Raw genomic sequence first — 25,738 nt, forward strand, 5'->3', positions numbered from 1 at the left:
TTGTGATTTTATTAATTTCTGAGAAAATATTTAAATTCTTTGTAAAACTTACAGACTGGTGTTGAATAATGTTTTACAGTACTGTAAGCAGTAAAATAAATGATTCATTGTGTTTATTTTTTTCACTTATTAATGGTGTGTATGACTCATATTACAGGGTGACTGGAGTGTGTCACTACCAGCGGGCACACTAGTCAAAGTGCTGGCAGATTTCAGTGCTGTAAGAGAGGATGAAATATCTGTAGCCAGAGGGGAAGTTATCCAAGTAAGCTCACAAATAACTACATTTTTAAAAATAAATTGTTTTTAATAATATCTAAAACAAAGAATGGCAGATATTAGTGGTAAAAGAAATACTTATAGTACACACACACAAATACCATTTGATAAAATTTGACTTTTTCTTCTTCTTCAGGTAATTTCATCTAATGTCTTAAGAGGTTACCTTGTTCATCGTGCAGCAAGTAGTAGTAGCCCAGCAGCGGAGGGGTGGGTACCAGCAAATGTTGTACTTCCATCAGCTTTTCCTGATCTACCTTCAACCCCTCCTGCCTCTCCACCACATTCAGCTTCACAGTATGAATATCAGATGAAAAAACCATGGATGAAGTTCCGTAAACCCTCATTCTCTAAAAGAGATCACCATCACATGCTAAGAAGAGAAGAAACTGTACATGAATTACCCTCTGTCCGATCATCTCCATCTCGTCCTCTGGTGCCCACTAGGCAAATGACAGTATCATTAATTAATCCATATCATTCTGAAAGCGACAACCACTGTGTACAACACTTGGAGAAACCCTCAAGTGGATGTATACCTGCCTCACCAGAATCTCCAGTCAGAATCTTATCCCCTTTAAGAAATGTGACTGTGTGTCCAGGGGAACCAGCTGAAATGGTGTGTGTAATCACTGGTGCTGGGTTTTGGGCAGAATCTACTACTGTGACCTGGGCAGGCCCTCACGGACCACTGACTGATCCACGCTTTGAGATGGAACAACATCGTGATGGGACTCTGAGACTACATTTGGGAAGCTGCCGTGTAACAGATGCAGGCGAGTACACTTGTACCATCACCTGTGCTGGACATTCCATTGCCTGTTCTGCACGCATCAATCTAGCCCAGGGTAAGGATCACAGTTATTCCAATGGTCATTCCTAGTAATAGGAGTGCCTAGTATGGGCTGGAGTGGGTTAAGGTTGGTCTTGTATACTTGATAAACTCAAGTTTGTTTGAATAACTTTTGAGTTGGAATATTTCACATTAAGTGTATTTGTGCATGAATTTTTTTTTATTTAACTTTGATTAATTCTTTATCTTCATAATACTATACTACCATCACTGATACCTTCATCGTGTTTTTCTCTAATATGTTTAAATTGAATGCTAATTTTAACTTACTGGGAGTTATGTTCTGACTGAAGGGTGTGAGCACTGTATGATGGTCGTCATACAGTATAATATATTTCATAAATAAAAGTTAATGCTTTTTTATAAAAATATGCCGAAGAATCAGATGTACAAACTATTTGGGAGTGTGAATTGTTATATACTGGTATAGTATTTGTGGTAGTTATTAAATTAACCTTTTATTGCTGAATGCTGAAGGGGAGGCAGTTAAGAGTATACACTATTTATGATATACATATGTAGACAGTACCATTTAAATGCATGTTAATATGTTATACAACTTCAGCATATGTTTCCGTATTTTATCTTCAACATTGTAGAATACATTCTGAAATATTTCTTTTCATCAGCTTGTGGAGAACACTGTCATCAACATTCTTTGTAGATTATCGTCATTACCATTTTAATTATTGTTTTGTAGAATATCTAATAAGTTCTTTAAGTTTATGGTAAGATGATACTGATCTGAAGTGATAAATTATAGAAGTATAGAATCTTGAGAATGTCTAAGGCTTGGTATTGTTTGGACTGATCTTAGCTGTGTGTACTGAAATTATTTAATTATTTACAAATAATCAATGGAAATTAAAGATACGTACTGTATTACAGTATAAAAATCATATGAAGATATTACACCAGACTAATTGCACTATTACAATAACACTGATACTGTATATACAGTAGTATGGTAATTTAATTAAGATAAGCACACCAATGCACTTACATTTTTTTATTATAACATTTAGATTACAACTTTACTTGACACGCTGTGCAAGCATTTTGCTTGAAAGTTTTCTCTTTACTTTAGTTATTGGTTCCCATATTATCTGTGAGAAATTTTGACTTAATGAAATGGCCTTACCTTCTCTATCTGTATGTATCTAAACATGTGTGTGTCCTTGTGAGTGTTGCATGTGTTCATACACATATTCTTATCTACGAATTCCTGTGTGTGTGTGCGTGCGTGCATGCATGTGTGTGTGTGTTACTGGTATAATTATTGTACAATTTGGAGTGAATTACAGTACAGTACCTTATTATAGTACAGTAATTACAATACTGCAGATGCTCTGAAATTTGTGACATTTATGATGTTCCTATGATTTGTAATGGAGAAAGATGGGGGAAGAAATATCAACATTCTCTTCAGGCAGTCAATCGTGTGGACCAATTACAGTACAGTAAAGATTTTTTTCTAAGCATAATTGCAATGCAGGCCAATACTATTTCTGAATTGTGCCCATAACTTCAGATCTTATGCAATGGTAAGAACCTAATGGAATTCAGTCTTAAATAACTACCGTAGTTACTGTAACATTAAATGGTACTGTTGTTGTAAGGGATTTCAAGATTTACTTTTTTTTTAATTGCTTTCTGTATATGAAAAAGTAAATCCATCCTGCAAAGTCAGCATAATTTTTGTGTAGTCTGATGTTATTAGTACTCAGTGCTTTCCTCATGGGAATTACTGTATTCAGCTTTCCCATTTTCACAATGCATGGATGTCTCAATATAGTGCCAGTTTAGGGGTTTGGAAGAGTTGATTAATAGGTTATAGTGTACTTGGTTACTTGTAGTGTAATGGTCAGCATCCTGGCCTCACAAGCAAGTGGACCCTGGTTTGATCTCATGGCAGGGTGAAACTATGGGCCAGTTTCTTTATGTCCCTTGCATTTACCCCATTCTACTTAACAGTAATTGAGGACTAGACCTAGATGTTAATTGATTGAGGTAATGATTAGTGAGTGCAATTGGCTAGTTGTCCATTCTTCTTGGATTATTCATTGATGGTGACTCATACAGCTTATTAACCTAAGATGTGGTTGCTGTGTTGACAACAGTTTATATACATTAAACAAATTCACACTTATGGCCAGCCACCCTCAAACACAAGGCAAGGCAACCCACTAATATTATGCTAGGCTAATTACAGTGCTTAGATTGCCCCAGAACAATTATGAGTAATATTTTTACTTTTAACTCGGTATGTAGATTTTGTTTTTAAATAAAATTCTCACATGACTGGCCTCTATGTAGGGTGCAAAACATTAGTTTATATGGTTCAAGTAGTATACCAGTACAGTATTTCTCAGAGTACTGTACAGTGACCCCTCATTTAACGAACACCTCGGTTAACGTAATTTCGATTAACGAACTGCCTTCCATAAGGATCTTCAATTCGGTTAACGAAAAAAAATTCGGTTAACGAAGTTCTTACGAACCGACCTCAACATGTTTTCGCTTGCACTGACCGGGCAACCAGCTTTAGTATCAGTCCGCCAATACATTAATCGGTTCTAGGGCTTAAATTCCTTACTATTTTAGTAAATATCAAGAAGTTTATACTATTCACTAATTTTAAAAGATTAATATTCAATTTTTTAGTCATTTTAACAATTATTGAACATAATTGAAGGTAAAGTGACTAGTTTAATGCGCGGCATCCAGCCTCTTAACACAGCAAACAGGAGTTAGTCTCTCTCTGTTTTCACTGGAGGTAACATCTTGCTTGAGACTCTCTTCAACTAAACGCTTTTTTTCTGTGTTTCCAAACAAATTATTGGTCATTTTGAAATATATTTTACATATTGACAATATATAATGCAGTGCAGTGTTGATTTAAAGAAAATAATCTTGAATTACACCAAGAGAGCTAAAATTTTATGGGTGAAATGGCGCCATGGGGTGACTTCTCTTCCACCCCAATGCCTTCTCTTCTTCCTTCTCCTCCACCCCCATTCTAAATCCCATCATCATCATCATCATCATCATCATCATCATCAGGAGCCTTCTACATACACACCTCAAAGTAAGTGAACTTTTCTACCATTTTTGTTGAATTTAGGAAATTTTCGGTGAGCTGGAACCAATTACCCAAAAACCCATTGAAACAATGGTTTCGGTTAACGAACGACCTTCTGGAACGGATTGAGTTCGTTAACGGAGGGGTCACTGTACTAGAATGAGGTGTCTTGCATAAAACTTAGAAAGTCTACTACAGTTTTACTGAAAGCGCCAAAAAGGATCAAAAGGTAATGAAAACATGTAAATTAAGGTAAAGTCAGCCCAAAAGTTGCAAATACACCACTAGAGCACAGCACTTTACAATCTTGTTAGTGACACTGAAAAACATTCACATCAGTGCAATCTCTTATCCTAGAAATTCTTTAGAAAGTAGTACTGTACCTGTATAGTAGTCACAAGTGATCGCAGGCCCTTCGTGCCCAGTGAAAGTTTGAACGCTCGTGCTTGGCTAGCGCGCATCCGCCGTCCGGCTGACAGCATACAGTGACAAAATGGTTAATTAATGCCTTCCTAAAGAAACCATCGATATGGGACCAGGTTTGTTCCACTCTACGATTTTTTTGCGATTTTTCCACCAAGTTTGATGAAAAACGATTGTGCCGTTTCGGCTGCCAAGAACAGACACACACACACAGACACACGGCTATTCCTATAGTATATTAGATAGTAGTACAGTACAGTAATAGTAAGAGCAAAAAACCATATCTCATAAACTAGTAAATCGGCAATTTGTAGGTATAATGACCATTATTGTACTTTACAATGTGTGCATGTAAAGGGATAATTTAATTGAGGAATTTGTAAGATTTTTTTTTTATCACTGGACAGAAACTCAAAACCTGGATTCCTTAAACATTATGCCATTACTGTGATTTTCACACACTTTTGAAAATGAAGGCCATCAGTGCATATGAAGGAAATAGTGTTATGAAATTTTGACTTCCTGTAAAATTCTTACTTTTTTCTAATTTTTAAGTACTGGTAGTATGGAAGCAGTCTTAAAGAATTATAGGCCCATTTCACTGGGTTTCTTACATAACTTAACTAAACTATTTCTCAATTTAGTCTTATATTTGGCAACATATGCAGGGTCTACAGAAGACAGTAAATGTACCAAAACAGACAGCAACACTTAAAATAGGCAGGCACATCAATAAAATAGGCATGCATAGAACTAAGACAGCCACAGCACAAAAAAGACAACCACAGCACTAAAATATACAGCCACAAGTTATTTCAATATGAAGATTTAGTCTTTGTAATACTGCACAAAGATACACACAGTCTGCAACATGCCACCATGATTTTTGTGTAAGATAGATAAGTTTGTAGAGATAGTATTTTCACATATATATATACTGTATCAAGGTTTAATTAATTGAAGGCCTATTACTAATAATATACAGTATAAGTGTGTTGAGTGGCATCTTGTAAAAAGAAAAATTATATCCCTGTACTGTATAAGTGGACTGGCTTAGTATTACGTATACAGTATCTTTTTAAACCACAATACTATACTGTTCTTACAACTGAACATAAATACAGTACCACAACACATTTTATTATTATAATATCTTTTGGTTCATGATACAGTAAATGGTATTTTCATTGATTATAAATTCTTTCAACCCTTACCATAATATTTTTAAAATAATGCTGGTTTCCAGCACTATATTGATTCACATTACATAAAAAGTGATAACATGTAGTTCAATTAGTTTTAGCTCTGCTATCGTACTAACTACTTATCTGTGTTGTTAAAGAACATTCCAGCTTAAATTAATATCTTTGGGGAACATTTATGTATACAGTACCTCATTTCCATAACATGTAGCTTGACTGATGGGTAAATAATATTGCCCATAAGACAATAACCACCTTTCTACTTTACATAAGCATGGTACCTGTACTTGAATTAGGTGAGAGCTGTTTGCCTGTGTATTTCTTCTTACTAACATCTGTGTTACTTTGCTTATTAATAATCTTACATAAGTTTGAAGACACTGAATAGTTAGTCATGGAGATGTATGAATTAATAGCTATTGATTTATACAAAACTTGGAGTTGAATTCATTTGTCATTTTTTACCTCAAACCTCTGACTGCACCTCCATTTTAAAGCTGAATATTCTGAAATATTGCATTTTAGTTACATGGGATATATCTGTACCAATAAAGTCTGCTGGGCCATCAAAATTACAGTCTGCATTATTTTTAATCAAGTTTTATGTTGTCTGCATGTACAGGGTATATGCATAAATAATATGATGCACAAAGTATTTAATTTAAACATATAAAGCAAAATTCTATACAATCCATGTACAGTACAATATAATGCTGTTAATTTGTATAATATGTACAGTAAATATGCTGTATTATAATGCAGGAGTTATTGTTAGATATGTTTGCCAGTTGTCATTCCCTCTGTGTAGACGACTTGTATTTGAATAGTTTTTATGAAGATGTTTAGTTTTATAAAATACATTATGGATATTTCTTGAAAACTACATAATTTTTGATACTCAGTTCAGGCATTCCTTCTTAGTATTCATCGCTCTGCAATGGAGTTTTTATTACAATAAGGATTATTGCTAATACTAAAGAGTGTTGGGAGTATTACTTGATTTAATTTATTCTACAGTATTCAATTAAGAAAAGAATCTGTGAGAAAATGGACTCTCTTTTAGTGCCAAAGGTTTTAGATTTTTGTATGTAAATGTTTGTGTAAATATGTACATTAGACGAGCACAGTCAGTCAGTGTCCACACGTGGTCCAAGGTGTTCAATTGTGAGAATTTTTTTTTATTGTACTGTTCAGTCTCAATAAATTATTTTCTGGACAATGATCTATTTTTTAAACAGTTATTTGCTTTAAGATTAGATCTTAAGTACGGTAATCATATGAAGAATGAGTGGTTGAAGAAAAATCTTTATAAGGCATCTAAAGTAAAGGAAAACATAGTAATATTTAGATGGTAATGTTTCACAATTAGGGATGCAGCAGACCCTGTAAAACACTTCCCAGAATGTTTCCCCCTAAAGTCAGTAATATAAAAAAATCTTCAAGTTCTTATTCTGTAATTATTTTTTAATAGCAGTACAAAGATATATATTAAGTATCCCCGGTTTTATTGTGAATATTATCAATATACAAGAACACTGGCAAATATAATTTATTTAATAAAGAATATTGTTGCCATAAGCAGGAATAATGTTCATGTAAATGGAATACCTTTGATTTCTTAAACAGAAAAATGGGTGTAAATAAGTAAAGTTGTAAATATAAAGTGTGTTAAATCTGTAATTTCTTAGCATTAGGTCTTGTGTAAATATAAGCAGTTGGCGAGTGTGGAAACATAATGTCCGAGTAATTCAGAGGTTTAAGGTATTCAAAAGGAACCAGTCGTGTGACCATGTACAAAACTTATCAGACACTTGTTTGAATAATTTTCTCAACATTCATGCTATTTGTTTATAGAATTTTATTGTATTTTTAAAGGATATCAACACCATAGTAAAATGTTTGGGTTTGGTGCTGAGTTTGGTGGTTGGCTTCCCTCATAATTAATTTACTGATTACTAACCTGGTGAGAAATTGCTATCTCTTAGTGCTGTATTACACATGGTAGGCAGATCAGAAATTTTACTCAAAATACTCGTACAATACTATATATCGGTAAAACAGTCCTCCTATATTTCTTGTTGCATTTTTCTCATTTTAAGTAGCAAATTATTGAAGATATCTTGCCAAGTACGGGACTACTGTAGTCACTCTTTCATCTCTTGCACTTAAGACTCCCTGTCAATATTTTTGTTTCTCTTTCAGTCTCCCGTAACATTTATTGTCATCTGTCTTGTGATTTATTCTATCCTGATCCATCTTGTACACAACAACACCAGCTCAAAGCTTTATCCTTCACAGTCTTGATAACTTTTTTTTATTCTTAACTTTATCTGAGTTTCACATACATTTATACTACTTGGTTATTTGCCCATTGCAAACCCATGTCCTTGACACATTTTAATGTTGGCTAAAACAATAAATTCAATTATTTCAATACAAACTGAGCTCACAGATTCTTATTTCTCTTTTCTGGTGCCCTTCGACAAGTTACTTCCTCCTTTGTAGACAGGTACCTGTACTTCATTTCATCCTCTGTTATAGTATTTTTAATACATTGTTTACTAAAATACATTACTGTATTTTAAATCTTAACTCCATTTACAGTATTGTATGTCCATTCATCAACATAATCACATTATAACACCATAGCAACTTGAGACAGAACTGTTTAGGTAATAAAGGATGAATTTGAAAATGCTAATCAAAATTAAAAGAAAGACAATAAGACTAAAAGAAGACAAACTAAATGATGAAATAGTACAAGAATTGTGAGGCTGACTTCCTATTTTGTGATAATTTTTATGCATTCATATTAAGTCAGTACAAACAAACCATTCCCAAATATTTTTGCAATTGGCTGCCTCATTACCTGCAGTAAAGAACATAAATAAATTTTGAATTTTTGTGTAGACAGCTATATAACAGAATGATGAACTGCTCTTGTGCATTAGAATTTGCTGAGAAGTTAAATGAAGGAATTTTTATACAAAGGAAAAGCATACAAATACAGTATTGTCCAGTCCATCCCACTCCAGTACAGTACTGTACCACAAATAAAATGATCAGAGAAATTAAAGAAAATTAGTAGTTTCTGAAGGATATTGTATAACAGCAAACTAACTTGTGTAGTACAGTAGTGTAAGTTTGACAAATGTTAAACACCTCTGTGGGAATTAGAATGATTTTTTTTTTACTTATACTACAATACAGTAGAGGTTAATGTTTTGGCTATGTTGCCTTTGTAACTTGTCCATGCTCTGATCATTGCCAGATCAGTTTAAAACTCTGGATGAGAAGCAATTTTTAGGTGAGTGTAGAGCAAAAAATACTACAGTACATAGTAGTTCCATTACAAGAAAAGGGTGTAGGATGTGTGTGTGTTGTTTTTCTCCACAGGTACAAGGTTTAATATGAAGGTTCCTGTAAAGGAAGGGATATGGTGCACTTCCTGGTAAGAGTACATCAGAAATACAGTACCTGTATCTTTTTGTCCCCAATAATTCTTTACCATACCTTAATGTTCCCTTTCAAGGTTCCTTTCTCCTTCCTAACCTTATAATAACATGATCATCACTCCCAGATCATTTCTTGACAGTATCCTCATGTAAGTTTTTTTTTTATTATTATTATTATTATTATTATTATTATTTATTTATTTATTTATATATATATATATATATATATATATATATATATATATATATATATATATATATATATATATATATATATATATATATATATATATATATATATATATATATATATATATATATATATATATATATATATATATATATATATATATATATATATATATATATATATATATATATATATATATATATATATCCTGAGCTGTATGTTCATGGGCCAGAGAAGAGTAAAGGCCTGTCCACACGATCGAGCAGTGCCCGGCGGGCAAGCACTAAATGCCCGTTATCGGGCAAAATTGGCGGGCAAACCAGCGGAGTGCCTGTGCCCGTCGTTGAGCGAAATCATGCTCCGCCTGCCTGGTGGTTTGATACCGGATATGGAGCGACGACTTTAAGTACTGCAAATGTGATACGTATATGTTCCCCGCTCGGTCCACATGTCCAGTATATAACCAAATAAGCTTATGCAATGTACATTATTGGCGTGACAATAAAAGGGAGATTGTTTGTATTATGTAATGAGGACATTCGTGTGTGTTCTTCGTTCCTGCCGCTCTCCTCACTCTAGTCCCATAGCTTCCCGTCTATGCATATCATAATTCTAACATTATTCAATGACTTTTTATGTATTACAAATCTCACCTGCAAGTAATCTTCCTTGAGTACTTCATACATGGCTTGACAAGTTGCAGGTATTATGCGAGACAAACTTTGTTTTGATATCCTCGTTTTATACTGAAGTGACGTGTAGGTGCACCCAGTTGAAAGATATGAGCATTGACTCTAGACGAGCCTCTGCAGATGTACTCTCCCTCATATTGGTATCCTGTTTTTTTTTATATATGGTTCCACTTTTGCTAGAAGTTTGTCAAAGGTGTTGGGTCCATTCTCATGTAATTGGTGAAGTCTTGCTCATGTCCATCTTGCAGTTCACGTAAAATCGTGGCATGACTTCACAATGCTTTTCTTCGACCTAACCACTCTTTGCACCATTCCCTTTTCTGCATTTGGTTCTTCTTTTTGCACATAGCAGCAATTATTATAGTACACAACGCTATGCTCTTCGCTTTAACTGTCCTGCAATTATTCCTGCTACACACCATGGTGATCGTACCACACCCGCCACTGCCAACCACCTACTAGCTACCGGCGCCAGACTATGACTGCCGCCAACCACCCTCGTGTGTACAACAACACACAGGCTTTGCCCGGTAAACAGGCAAAGCCCGCCTGGCACTGCTCGATCGTGTGGACGGGGCTTAAGTCACAGTCAGTCAGTCCTTTGGAGGTCATGACAGCTTTAAGGACATTCTTGATTGTTTTATATGTAGCAACTAGCAACACTAGATGAACTCTTGACAATTATATTAATATCTTCTAAGATTCTAAGATATGTGTGAACTTGATATTATCCTTGATGATCTTGTTAAAGGTGGAAAAAGGTTCAGCTCTGTAGAACCACAGGTTAGTGTTTTGGTGGGTAGGTTGTCATGCAATGACATGAGGCAGAGTTCTTCTTGGTCTCAAGTTTGTTGTAGGGGAGTGGCACTATAGGGTCACAAATGTAACTACAGTATATTATAATGAACACCAATTGTCAACATCACTTTACAATATGGACCCAGAGGTAGGCAATAATTCTTGTTCATGCGAGACTGAGAAGATATAGAAATCCATATATTTGTACATCTATCATTGATATTCAATGATTTGAGATAACACGGTACCCTCAATTGTGACCCAATACAGTGGTCCCTCGGTTATCGAACACAATTCGTTCCAGAAGGTTGTTCGTTAACCGAAAATTTCGTTAACCGAAACCATTGTTTCAATGTGATTTTGGGTAATTGGCTCCAGCTCACCGAAAAGTACATACAAAGTAAAAAAATAAATGCAGTAAAGTACACTTACTCTGAGGTGTGTATGTAGAAGGCTCTTGGTTGATGATGATGATGATGGGAATTAGAAGTGGGGGTGGAGGAGAAGGGAGAAGAGAAGGAAGTGGTATGGAGGAAAAATCACCTTCAGTGGACCCATGCCTGATGCCTCATTTCACCAATAAAATTTTAAGTTCACTAGGTGTAATTCAATAATATTTTATTTAAATCAACACTGCACTACGCTATATATTATCAATATGTTAACTAAAGTTCAGAATGACCAATAATTTCAATGAAAAATGCAAAAATATTCAAGACACCAACAAAATGGCTGCTCTCTATGACAGTAAACAAAGCCAGATTGAACCTGTACAGGGAGTACTGCATATAATATTATCAATATGTTAAATAAATGTTAAAATTACTAATAATTTTAATATAAAACATTCAAAAATATTAAAAAGCTCAAATTTATTGATACAGGTGTATTTACTCCATTGGAAACAAATTTAAACTTAGAACAGATTACTGAATTGGCAGACTGAGCCATCAGCTGATGCTCACAACAAAACGTGATTTTCGTAAGGATTTCGTTAATTAAATTTTTGTTCGTTAACCGAATTGAAGATTCTTATGGAAGGTAATTCGTGAACCGAAATTTCGTTAACTGTGGCATTCGCTAACCAAGGGACCACTGTACTTCGTTATCATGAGGTGATTTGGGTTATCAAGGTTCAGCAAAGGTGTTTTAATGTGCAATAAATGTCATGTGTGTTTCCTTTTACATTTTTCCTTTTCGTATAGTAGTACAGTTCATTAAAATTAACTTATTTTGTTATAAAATTTATTACCTTATTTATTATTAAAGCATGCTCTATATTGTCTTTAATGGGGTTACTATACAGTGGTCTAATCAGATCAGAGTTGTAAAAGTACCACACTTTGTTACTTAAGTAAAAGTATGGTTACATTGGCAATATGTTACTAAAGTAGAAGTAAAAGTATCCAAAGTTCAATGTACTCAAGTACTGTAGAAGTAAAAAAGTATCTCCTTCATAAAGTACTGAAGTACTGGAAGTAAAAAGTATCAACAAAATTATTAATTGTCAAATATTAAAATAAATCCATAGTAAATTATAAAAAACTAGTTAACTAAAGATAAAAACAAAAGACACACAGCATTACACATGTTTATTTGCAAATCTTTCTATTGAGATTAATCAATAACTGATTCTCGAAATTACAGCTGTCCAGTCAGCATATTTTAGGCCTAAATATAATGCATAACAGACCGAAAGAGAATACATTCAGCTGCTCTTCTCCCTACAATCCATCATAGGGTTAGTGAATGGGCTGAAAATATATCCATCCAACACTATGATCACTTTCTTCCTTATCCACACAAGTATCGTCAACGTGGACTTATGTTTCACAGATATAATATTGTCTCTGCTCGCATTAGGTTAGGATACACTTATCTGGCAAGTATCTGAGGCAGAGGATGACCCACACTTCTCTTCCTGTAAACTCTGTTACTGTCCCAATGCTAACACCCTTCGACACTATTGCCTGAACTATCCTACTGTCAGGGCCCTTCTACCACAGGACGCGTCACTAACCACTATATGTCACCACCTACTTATTCGTAATAATTTAGATTTAATTCTTGTACGCTACCCATGCTTTGGTGGGTGCTAACTCCCATTGTCCTTAAATCATATCAATATTGTCTCCATATCACAAGTCATAGTGTGTCCTGTGAGACACGAGTACTGTACCACCGTATTAGTGTCTGACCGCATGGTCTTGTGACTATTCTTGTCACCCCCTGGGGTGTAATAAATTAATTAAATAATAAATAACAAGCCCAACATGACTAAACAGATGCTCACAAGCAGCAGATGCTGGTAGTGGGGTGTTAAGCTCACAGATAAGTCACAATGTCGGGAAAGACCTCGGTAGCTCCATTCCATCCCCTGAGCATGCCAAGTAGCTATCAAGCTCCTTCAGTTGAAGAGTTTATGGATGATTGTTGCCTCCATAGTGACTGAGTCTGACCAATACTCACTGTAAACTCTCCCTCTAATTGGGGGTGTGGCTGTGGTGACGTCACTTTTGATTCTGATTGATGAGTGGCTAAATTTTTACCCCCCATGTAACATCTGGCGGGTGCCATATTTGCCAATTTGTTTTTATTTATTCATTATTATATTTTCATATGATCAGCCTTTTATGGTATATGTTTCCTCATAAATATTATATTATACAGTATTAAATAATAGAAAAATATGTTAAATAATTTGTAATTTGACAGTAATCTCTTCCCTGACCACTAATCCCCTCCCTCCGTTAAGGAGAGGTGGGACTACAGTACAGGTATTTGTTGCCACGTAAGCATTTATTTTGTTTTTATTTATTAATTATTAAATTCAACTATGATCAGCCTATTATGATGTATGGTTCATCATTAATAATATAAAATATTAAATAATAGAACCCCAAGGTGTGTCAACCATATTGTGAGAGTTCAGAAGGACGTCTTACTTAAGTCTATAGAAAAAGCTGTTTTTATATGTGAGGAGCAGCTTGAGGGGGGGTCTTGGAACAGCTCCCTAATTTTCCCATAAGATACTTGACTGACCCATCACAGCACTTTTCTGGTTCCTAACCCCCACGAATATTGAGGATAGATGTACAGTAGAATTTTGGTTATCCTGCACTTGCGGGGATTGAAAGGTGCCAGATAAAGAGATTTTCGGTTAGTTGAACCTCCCTCTTAAGATCCCTCAATAAATCCTACAATGCACAGTACTACAGGCTGACCTCGCAAATTTGTCACAGAAAAACTGACTCTTTTAACACTTATTCCATTCCATATAAACTATGTGGTTTATAAATAAATAAAATAAAATAAAACTACTGTATAAGATGAGAAAAATGAACAGCATGGGTGTGTACAGTATGTGTGGGAATTGAATGTGTGCAAAAGGTGCTGTCACTCAGAATCGAGTATGATGATCATCCAGCTATGATACAATGATATGAGTTAGTAGGGACGTCACCGAGGTTGGTGAGTTCCGTGGTGACTAAACAGGCCGATACGGGACCCGCAGGGTCGTCCACATTCGTTGCACATGTGGAGGGCTGCACCTAGTGCGGTGGAAGCGTCTTTCCGGCGTTGGCGCTTGTCTGCTTCGGTTTGCAATCGGGCTAACTCGAAAGTATTGACAACTTTGCATGTGGTGCTCCTCCAAGCGTTATGATGTGGAGTAATTGACTCCCAGGTGAGGGGGTCAATTTGGCACTTTTTCAGGTTTGTCTTAAGACTATCCTTATACCTTTTCGATTGCCCGCTGGAGTTACATTTACTATTCGTTAGGGGACTGTAAAGTAGCTGCTTTGGCAGTCTATTGTTGTCCATGCGGGTAACATGGCCAGTCCAGCGTAGCTGTTCATGGATAATGGCAGCCTCGATGCTCCTACAGTTGGTGTCAGCAAAGATACTGGCATTTGTTCCCTTGTCTTCCCAGCAAACTCGGAGGATGGAACGTAGACTACATTGGTGAAAATTTTCACATGTTTTGAGGTGCTTTCTGTATGTGACCCATGTCTCACTGCCATATAGCAGGGTGGGGAGGACCATTACTCGATATACATGGAGCTTTGTAGATAATTTCTGGTCACTATAGCTGAAGACACGGTTTCAGAGTCCTCCAAAGGCTTGAGATGCACATCTGATCCGGTGCTGAATCTCTTCATCGATGTCTGCAGTGGTGGAAAGGTGGGAGCTGAAGATACCGAAAGTGGGAGAGGGTAGTACTGTACCGCTGAGCTGGATGAATGGTGGAGGTGTGTCTGAACCTGGGGCAGGTTGAAGAGAATCTGAGTCTTACGTACATTTACCCCAAGGCCGAAGTGCGCATACATATCTGCATAGGTGTTTAGGATCTCCTGTAGGTCGTGTTCAGTGTGAGCAACAAAGGTGAGGTTGTCTGCATACTGAAGTTCAGTAATGGAAGCTGCCGACACCTTTGTTCTTGCTTGGAGTCTTATGTTGAAAAGACCCCCCTTTACCTGGTACTTGATGTCCACTCTGCAGGCTAAAGTGGCACCTACATGAGCAAGGAAGGCAGCCAAGAAAATGGAAAAGAAAGTTGGTGCTAGTACACTTCCTTGTTTAACCCCTGTTTGGATGGGGAAGAACTTGGACTGGGTGCGGCTGTGCAGGACATTGCCGCTCATGCCATCGTGGAGTTACCTCACGATGGCGATCAATTTTGGTGGGCAGCCAAAACGACTGAGGGTCCACCAGAGGGCTTCCCTGTTGACCGAGTCGAAGGCCTTGGTTTGGTCGATGAAAGCCATGTACAGGTCATGACGCTGTTCTCTGCCTTTTTCCTGTATCTGGCGGGCAGCAAAGATCACGTCAGTGGTGCTACTTGATGGTCTAAAACCATATTGAGATTCTGGGAGGAAGTTTTCCATCTCGGGAAGAAGTCTGTTTAGGAGGACTCGGGCGATAATCTTGCCAGCTACGGAGAACAGCGAGATCCCACGGTAGTTGCCACAGGCTGATCGGTCTCCTTTGTTCTTATAAATATTGACAATGGAGGCATCTTTAAGAGCTTGGGGGATTTACTCTTTTTCCCATATATTCTCCAGGAGAGAGTGGAGACGGCTGGTAAGCAGAGATCTTCTTACTTTATACACCTCGGCTGGGATTCCATCAGGCCCTGAGGCTTTGTTATTTTTCATCTGTTTGGTGGCAGTAACTACCTCATCCAGGGTTGGAGGATAGCTGAGGTGGGTCAGCTCTGGATGCTGAGGGACCTGCTGGGTAGTCAGGACATCCGCATCGGTGTTTCAGTTCAGCAATGAATGTTCGTGCTCATTCCAGCGCTGAAGGATGCTTTATTGTCTTTAATTAAGAAGTTAGCGTCAGATGAGCGGAAGGGGGCTGCGCCGCAAGTGGTTGGCCCATAAAATGTTTTAATGGAATTTAAAAATACCTGCATCTTGTGCTGATTTGCATATTTTTTGTATTTCACATGCTTTATTTTTAAGCCAGTCATTCTTTAGAATGTGAAGTTCTCGCTAGGCTGCCACTTTCTTCTTGCGGAAGGTATCAGCTTTGGTCCGAGACTGAGGGTTGTTCTGTCAGTCAGTAAAAGCAGCACGTTTATCATCAATGAGTACTTTGATTGCCGGATCATTTTCATCAAACCAGTCCTGGTGTATTCTTTTGATCTGGCCGAGGGTCTCTGCAGGTTTTTGTCATAACAGTGTTGAGAGTATCCCATTCGGCACTGGGATTCACATTGTTTGCTGTTGGGGTATTTATAAGCCCATGTTCGAGCTCTCTGAAAGCATGTGCTACAGCCGAGTCCTCCAGACACTTCGTATTAAAACCTCTTCTGAAGGCTTACTGCCGTTGCCGTTTTGGGGCAACGTGAAATGAGAGCTTGGCTCTAACAAGTCGATGATCAGTGTCACAGTGGTCTGAGCCAAGCATGGCTCGGGTGATGAGGACATTTGGCAATCTCTTTCTCTGACAATAATGTAGTCAATGAGATGCCAGTGTTTGGATCATGAGTGTTGCCACGAACCTTGAACTTGTCGGCCTGCCGAAACAAGGTATTGGTAATAGTAAGATTGTGCACAGCACACTTGCTGAGGAGGAGTAGGCCGTTAGTATTACACTTGCCTAATCCATTTCTCCCTATGGTTCCCTTCCAAACACAAGCATCTCTGCTAACTCTGGCACTGAAATCACCAAGGAGCACAACCTTCTCTTTTCTGGGGATAGAAGTTAGCACTCTGTCAAGGTCCACATAAAAGGCCTCCTTGATGTCATCCTCTGGATCCAGTGTTGGGGTGTATGCACTGATGAAAAAGGCATGACGCGAGTGATTCAGGGACTCTGAGCGTCATGAGGCGCTCGTTGATCCCAATAGGCATTTCAGTTAGCCTGTGTAGAATGCTTTGGCGGATGGCAAAGCCAGCTCCATAAATGCAGTTTCTCTCCGCAGCAGGCTTACCCTGATGGCTGCTATGTCGATGTTATACCTAGCCAGCTCTTTTGCCACAAGGGCAGTTCTTCTTTCAGGGCGCTCATTTGTGCCAGTATCCAGAAGGGTCCTGGCATTCCATGCAGCGACCATAAGAGGTTGTATGGTTTGTTTTTGTTTGGATCTGTGAATTTGACTGTTTTCGACCGCATAAGGATGACCTTACTGGGTGTGGTTGCCCAGTCAGGTTGGGTTTTTAGGCAGTTTATGTTTAGGGCACCTTTTCTAGCCCCCTTCCCACGTGGGGTGAGCAGAGTGGCTCCTCGAAAGGGCTGCTCAGTCACACAGACAGGACTGGATTGCACTGCTGCCTAGATCCCAGTGCATAAACGACCACCTTATCTGTGCCGCCCAAGTGCAGAGTTGTGACTAGAGACTCCCGGCAGTCATCTCTGCCTGTCCCCGTCATCACTCGTCCGTCGCCATAGGACTTTTTGGGGGTATGATGAACTGGATGATGGCTGCGAGTGAGTTAATTTACATGGTGAGGCAGGAGCGCAGGCTGCAACCACACATCTTGGCTTTCCCTTTTCCTGATCCAGTGGTGAAGTGTTGCAATGACTGGGGAGAGAGAGCTGCAATGAACTGCCCATAGCCCAGTTTGTTGGGTTTCGCCTTAATAGCCTGTCCATCAGGCATTGCCTTCGTCCGCCAGTGTAGTCGTTGGGTTTCCACGGTGGTCACCTCTTCCGCCTATACCGCTGTTGGGGGCTTGTTGAAGATCTGTAAGCATGTCTGCCTGATGCGGGGCTCCACAGCAGATTTTTCGTTCGGGGTTTACTCCCGTAGCCTTATACCTACCAAGGTTAATCCGCAACGCACTGGGGCAATGGCTGGTAGGCGCCAGAGCCTGTCCACATGCCAGTGGGCCTATGCGCCTTCCCTCTGGGGCCCACTGGTACTCTGAGATCCCCTGCTGGTCTAGCCTGGGCGCACAAGGCACCCAGTTACCTTGTGTTGCCACGAGGAGGGACAGCAATAGTCTTGGTGGTGAAGAGGCTGTGTACTGGCAGGGGAAGACTTATGCAAGTTGCCTCCTGTTCGCCACGAGGGCTAGCCAGCGGAGGCAGCTTAAAGTGAGAGAGCAAGCAGTGCTTGCACCTTAACACTAGACGCATTTCACCACCCTGTGTGCGAATCACACACACATATACACAGCAGGGCAGCCACACGTCTGTGAGTCAGCTGGTTGATTGAGCTGTGTCGTGTCACCCAGAGGATGGTTTGAGTGTGGAAGGAGCTAATTTTTTTACATAATATATGTACTATTGTATTTTATGATATGCTATGTATCAATTTTATTGTTTATCATGGCAATAAATCTGGCAGCTCATCCCTTTTGTGTGCAGTATTCAAAGGTACTAGTAAAGCTTCATCAGCTGTGATGTACCAGATTTAAACAATGTAACGTTGCTGTCAGCAGTTCAGTAATTATGAGGGAGGTGGCCACCAGCGGTTCAGTAATTATGAAGGTGTTTCTAGACACAGTTTTGTACTCGTGCATTGATTACTTTCTGTTCTATTCATTTTCTTGTGTAAATGCTTAGTTTTCTAGATAGAGGCGATTTAAGATATAGGTTAGGTTAGGTTAGGTTAGGACAGCACAGCACAGCACATGATTTCAGCCTTTTTTTATATTTTTTTCCCAACATAATACAGTATCCCTTAATAAAATAAGTGAAAACTGGATATTTTTAAACTCATTTTCAATGAAAAATAGCTGATGGTCATTATCGGAATAATTACCTAATAAGCATTTGCTCAAGATAAAATGAATAGAAGTGAAAGAAAGCGGTGCTACTATAGCGTGTGGTCTACAAAGATATCTTTAGTGTGGTGTGACCTGACCTGACCTAACCTAACCTAACCTAATCTAAATTTACCTAAATATCTTGTAGACTGCACGCTAAAGTAGCACCAAGTAAGCAGCGTACAAAATTGTCTTAAAACTCCCTCCATAATTACCGAACCATTGACGGTCACCAGTCTATCGGCCTAAATAAATTTGGCTAATATTGACGACTATACCGCAAACGCATTACCTGTATTAGTTTTGATGTTTGCGGTATAGTTGCCAATATTAGCCAGTTAGGTTAGGCTACAGGTTAGTGTAATGTTAGGTTGGACTTTTAAATAAAAACTTTTTTAACACATTTGCCATAACTATGAGTGTGTCCACTATATAACACAGTGAAATTGCAGCATTTTAAAATTCGTTTTCATGAAAAATCAATGACAGGAAAGTTGTTAATTATCATAAATTTAATTAGTGCTAAAATAAATATTTTCTCACGAGCGTATTGAGTGCCCTACCAAGTATCTTTCTCAACAGGGTGCTGAATACTAATAATGCATACACAGTGGCTTCTATTTAGCTCTTTGTTAGGATGCCAACCCTTCAAAGGTATGCCCTTCTTCTTCAAGTATCCTCTGCCATCTACTTCATCTGAAGAAATTCATCCAGTATTACTTAGTTACTAAAATTATAATAAGGATAATACCTACCCCTAGCATCTTCCATGGAAATCTTACTCATTTAGTCTATTTTTTAAATATATTTGCAATACTTACGTTTATTTATTGTGAGTTGGTTCGTGTGTTAACCATTACATGCTAAGCTCTCTCGTCTTCTCATGGTCTTTGGCTACTGAAGGCGGCCTGACGTCACAACCCGGCGCCGCTATCTTCTTTTACACAGTATGTCTGTACACTGCGCTGCCCCTCCCAAATTTTGCTTCATTATTCCATCATGTTCGAAATATAGATGTATTCAAAGAGACAGGAGAGATTCTAAAACATTCCATCGGTAAGTGTTGAAGTTGTAATTAAGTTACATGAAGCAGGAGTAGATTAAATAAGGAAATTGACTCTCCAGTCATGAGTTTAACTTTCAAGCCGTAATTACCGTATATTCATGGGCGTCTGCAGGGTTTTTTCCAGGGGGGGCATCAGTTTCTTCAAAACAGGTACATACAGTACAGCCACATAATTGTATCACCAAATTATTAGTCACTAAAATTATCATAGGGTTGACCTTTTCCATTAAAAACTGACGAAAATAAATAATTTGATATCAATACTCCTGAAAAATCTATGGGTGGTCAATGCTAGCTGTCTGTCATTATCAAGCAACGTAATTTCAATGGTTAAATAAATTGTGCAGGCGGCGTTTATCAGCTCCAAAACGATCAATCACGTCTTCAGTGAAGGCTGACTTTCTATCTAACACCTGGCGGTGTATGCTGAGCATGCACCTCCCTGCGGCCACTCATATCTATATTTTCTCGATTATGTCAACCTGATGGGCATATGAGAGTACCCAGAGGGACAGGAGAGTTCTATAACATAACAGCGCTAAGTGTCGAAGTTGTAATTAAGTTATACCAAGCATAAGTGCCAGTTCAGTATTGGCACTGCTTTCATGTCTTCCAGTTCCCCCAAAATACCGTGCATAGTTTGGTCCCCCTCCCCCTTGGCGGTGATGGTTAAACTGGATTATGCATTGTGATGAGCCCATTGCTTTGCAAAATAGGGCTGCAAGTTAAATAAAAGATACCCTTTGAAATGCTTTGCTTTGCGCCGACTACTGCACCGGCCTACTGGCTTCAAAGAGCCCTTCACGCAGGATGACGTCATGCTGCCTTCATATATTAAAAGCTCCTTGGCTATTTACTGTACAGGGGTACTTTGGATTACAATGGGGGAGGGAGACGCAGGCCGCGCATCTTAGCAATGGACATGGTGCGGTAATGCGGATATTAATAATTACTCCTGATCCTGTGGTCATTACTGAAAATCTAAGTGTGTGAAGGAGAGCCAAAGGGACTAGCAAATGTTTCATAAAATGTTGGAGAGACGTTGAAAATGCAGGGGGCGATATACAGACATTTAAATTGCTGGGGCAAAACTGAAAATGCTGGGGGGTAATCCTGACATTTAAATTGCTGGAGAAAATAATGGGGGGGGAGCTGATAATGCAGGAAGACAGAAAATTTGAAATTTGACATGCTAAATGTCAGCATTAATGTATGCATCTAATCTGAAGAAAAAGTAAATACGTGGAATGAAGGTAAAACTGAATTCTGGTTTTGATCAGGTCTATGCTGGACTTTTGGGGCTCCTTCAATCCGCTACAGTACCACCAAGTCGAATAATATCCCTCGACGAGAACCACATAAAGACTTACATTATACACAACAAGTGGTCAGGCACACACCAGCAAAGCAAACAATATGCCATGAGTTTAGTTGCCAAATAGCGATACATACCAATAACTTTAATGTTAGAATCTGATTTTTTTTTAGCATGGATGCAAAGATTTTTTCAGAAACTAAATTTTCAAAACAACGTTAATAATATCAACTAGTTTGTATTTGGTTACGTGATTAGGTTTATTGGGGACAGTGGTGTTGGTGTAGCGTCAACACGTCGGGCGTGTCTCCCCGTAGAGTATCATATTCCCACGCATGCCACGCCACGCCACTTCCCTGTTTTACCTCCAGTGTGACTTTAATGTATTCTTGCTTCATTAGTAGCTTTGCACATCCTCAGCTTTGTATAAAATTCAACATTTTTATTTACTAATTCTAACAAGGTAAAGTCTTGTAAAACAAATGCCTTTCTAATTCAAGATAGTTTTTCACTTCAGATAAAAATTCGTCTTTCGTCATTTACGGGAGCTGGGATGGGAAAGTAGGACAACTAACACCCCGACGAGTCACCAGGTTCCAGTGTTTGTCTGGAAGTCAGTGGGTGAAGGTGTTCTGCTCACTATCCCTTCCCTTGTGACTGTCATGAGCGGTGTAGAGGACCCTGGATACTGTAGCTTGATTTCCTTTGTGTTTCTGTGTTACATAATGCGAAAAAATATTATCTTAATAAATAAAATATGACATTAGTGTTTCATAATTTCAGACATACTTGAAGAAGAGGAGGAAGAAGAAACGAATGTCAAATATGAAATTAAGGAAGCCAGTGAAAAATTGGAAAATAACGAAGCTGAAGACAATAGTGACGAAGATTTCAAACAAGCTGGAGACGAAACGGAAGAGCCTTTTGCTGATGACACCCAGATCAAAATTCAATGGCAGTCAGGGTTTCAGAGGAAGTACTCAGTCACGCATGACCTAGGGCGGGGGAGGTTCAGGTAAGCTCTACATCCCAGGCCACATCTGTCGTCATCGTTTCACTCAAATTAATTGTAAATCCAGATATAAATAGACAAATTAATTAAAAGTCAATAAACTTAAAAGTCAGAAAAGATCTTATACTGCAGCATAATTTACCATATGTGTACAGCAGTGTCAATGTTGTGTTTAGTACGAAAGAGGAGAAGTATCAGTCATGTGAGAACACCAACCACGTGGAAAAATTTGTCAAGGCATGACTGGGATGTTGGTGCGGCTACCCGGGCATGACGTTGTGGCCAAGTCAACAGCAGGTGGCGGTGAAAGTTCCAACCATGAGTGACTCTCAGCCGCTTGCGTCAAAGTTAAACTAAAGAGTAACCTTAGTGGCCAAACTCGTTTCCCAGCCCGCCGCACCTGTTCTTCTTCCCTCTAGTATTAAAATGTCATTTTCTCACTAATTATACGAATGACATATTTTTCATTATCAATGCATTAATGTTAGAAATATAAATTTACAGGGGCGGATATAGGAATATTAAAAGGGGGGGATGGGGTCCAAGAAGTCTTAAGTGGGGGAACTTGGCGAGCAAAGCGAGCTCACCCAGCTGAGGGGGGAGGGGCGCTGCTGTAAGCCAACCCCCCCATAATTTTTTTTAAATCTGACCGATATCATGAGCATTTTGAGGTCATTTTGAAACCATATACACTTGATATTAAGAGATATTTTGAGGTCAATAGTAATTCCTTTTTACTATACAAAAACGCCTGTGAGTACAATACTGCATTAAAGAAAAAGTATTGGAATTTTCTGATGAAAAGAGGGGATCTGGACCCCCCCCCCCCTGGATCCGCCCTTGATTTGGAAGTGAGCTATCTACTTATGGAGTGGTTCAGCATATCAAATAACCTTTCTGTTTCTTGACACCCTCATATAACCTTACACAACCTACGCTCCGTCAGAGCTACACTTTAATAACAGTATCTTCGAAATGTATTTTCCTGGGATTAACCTGTGTTATCTTTCAAATTCTGGCTCCTCCACCGCGCAAATGGTCTACGTGACGTGATCCCTTTTCAGTGTGGTGAAGCGTTGCCAGAACTTGCGTCATGGTCAAGAAGTGGCAGCCAAATTCGTGCGTCGAGGTCGTCAGGACCAAAAAGAGACGGAGGCCGAATTCCTACTGCTGCGACGTCTGCGTCATCCATCCTTTACACGGTCATACGCCCTGTACACTGCTACACCCAAGTTTGACATTCTTGTTATGGAATTGTAAGTATAAGGTCTTTAATGGAACAAAGAGAAAGTCTGGAAGATGTAACTAATGGCAGCTGACTCATCAAGGTTAAATACGTGATGTAGTCATCCTGACCTACAGTGGGGGAGAACAAACGAACAATTGGTGGATTGGGGAGTGTGATTATCTTTCCAAGGGCCGTGGCTGCGTGGCATGTTTCATTTAGCTGTTGTTGAGCTTGCACGTTGCTGTTATAATATTATTATTACTGCGCTTCAACAACGAAGGTCTTTAAACGCATTACAAAAAATAGTGTTTACACGTTTTAACAACATTAAAAAATTATGCGAGATAAAACTGCACATAATAAGTTGTCGTCATTCAACTAGCACCAATGGAAAATGTAACACTAACAGGTGGCAATCATCATGGGTATTGTTTAAATGCATGTGAGATAAAGTGTTTGCTGTAGTAAGTGATAGATGGTCAACCACAACGGTTGACATTACATTGCGTCCCATTTAAAAGCAAGTTTAAGGGGTGGATCATTTTATGTTTTTATGATATATATATATATATATATATATATATATATATATATATATATATATATATATATATATATATATCAATGGAAACGTGGAAAAGATATAATACTGAAGCACCCTAGCTTTCGTCTTTATTCAAGATCTTCAGTCTAAGCCTGGTCACTCTAAGGTGTTCCAACGTTTCTCTTTTCCTGTGTGGTTTTATCAATAATATATATATATATATATATATATATATATATATATATATATATAAAACAAACGTGTGTTTGGTAACACTAATTAACGGGGAATGGGTCACTTGATTGTCAAATAATATACAAGTAACATAAGTGATACATATATGATATACTGTATAATAACAGTATGGGAAGGTCATGCTACAGGGCATTTCAACATAGTAACAGTACAAAAAGGTAAGATTGGCTGGAAATGAACATACTGGTTGATTACGAGTTGTTGATAATTTTTACAATGGTTGGGACTGGGCTGTTCTTATAGCGATGAGTACATGCTCGTATGGGCTGGTTGTGGTGTCGAACAGCTATTCTCGGACGAGGGATCTTGGGTGGAAGTAGGAGCTGGTGTCGAGGATGGTGCTGAAGCTTCTCACCTAATTTGCAGATGAGGTCGCGGTGATGATCATAGAGAGCCAAGAGGGTCAGTGTGTTGAAGTCTTCTTGATATGTGGATTAGGAAAGGGAGAGAATAAGCTTGTATGCCCTCTTCTGCACTTTTTCTAGGTGTTTCCGTTGTGTGGCATTTAGGGAGTAAGACCAGGCAGGGGAAGCATAGGTGAGCTTGGGATGTATGAATGTTGAGTAAGCACTGGGGAGCTTGGGCGCACGAACTCCAAGGGACTTGAATCAGTGGAGGAGGTGGAGACGAAAACCGGAGAATTTGGCATTTGTACTGACGTGTGTTTTCCAATTTAGTTTGTTATCTATAGTGACACCGAGGAACTTGGTGGAGTCCATAACCTGGAGTGTGTTGGGGCCTAAAGTAATGGAGAGAGGGGGGGGAACAAGGTCAGAGGAGAGGTTGATGTGCATAACCATGAGCTTGGTGTGGTTGATGGTGACCTGGTATTTGGTGGCCCAATTTTGGAGATTGTTCAGTATATTCTGGAGGTTGGTGTAGTCGGGAGCTGAGTTGTTCACACTTATCCCAATGGTGGAGTCATCGAAATTTTTCCGGCTAGCAGAGGTTTCTCTTTGGGCATCATTGATAAGCACGAGGAAGCAGAACGGTCCATCTTGGTGCCTTGGGGGATGCCACAGGTGAGTGACTGAAAAGTGGAGACAGCCCCTCGGAAGCGTATGGCTTGGTGTCTGTCACTGAGGAAGTCTGTAAGCCATGTTGTAAGACTTCTCTGAAACCCGA

General features: G+C 38.6%; 1 protein-coding gene across 1 annotated transcript in view; it reads left to right on the forward strand.

The window, feature by feature from the left end:
* The window catches only part of LOC121867918 (triple functional domain protein-like), a gene marked incomplete at its 5' end in the record, with an annotated part of 297,912 nt that overhangs the window by 262,476 nt on the left and 9,698 nt on the right, over positions 1 to 25,738 (forward strand). Inside the window, 4 exon segments of the mRNA XM_042368057.1 lie at positions 158 to 265; positions 416 to 1,127; positions 22,358 to 22,589; positions 23,651 to 23,842. Coding sequence (XP_042223991.1) covers positions 158 to 265; positions 416 to 1,127; positions 22,358 to 22,589; positions 23,651 to 23,842 — 1,244 coding nt within the window.

The sequence above is a fragment of the Homarus americanus genome, unplaced genomic scaffold (genome assembly GCF_018991925.1).
Source record: "Homarus americanus isolate GMGI-L3 unplaced genomic scaffold, GMGI_Hamer_2.0 scaffold37032, whole genome shotgun sequence".
NCBI classification, from domain to species: domain Eukaryota; kingdom Metazoa; phylum Arthropoda; class Malacostraca; order Decapoda; family Nephropidae; genus Homarus; species Homarus americanus.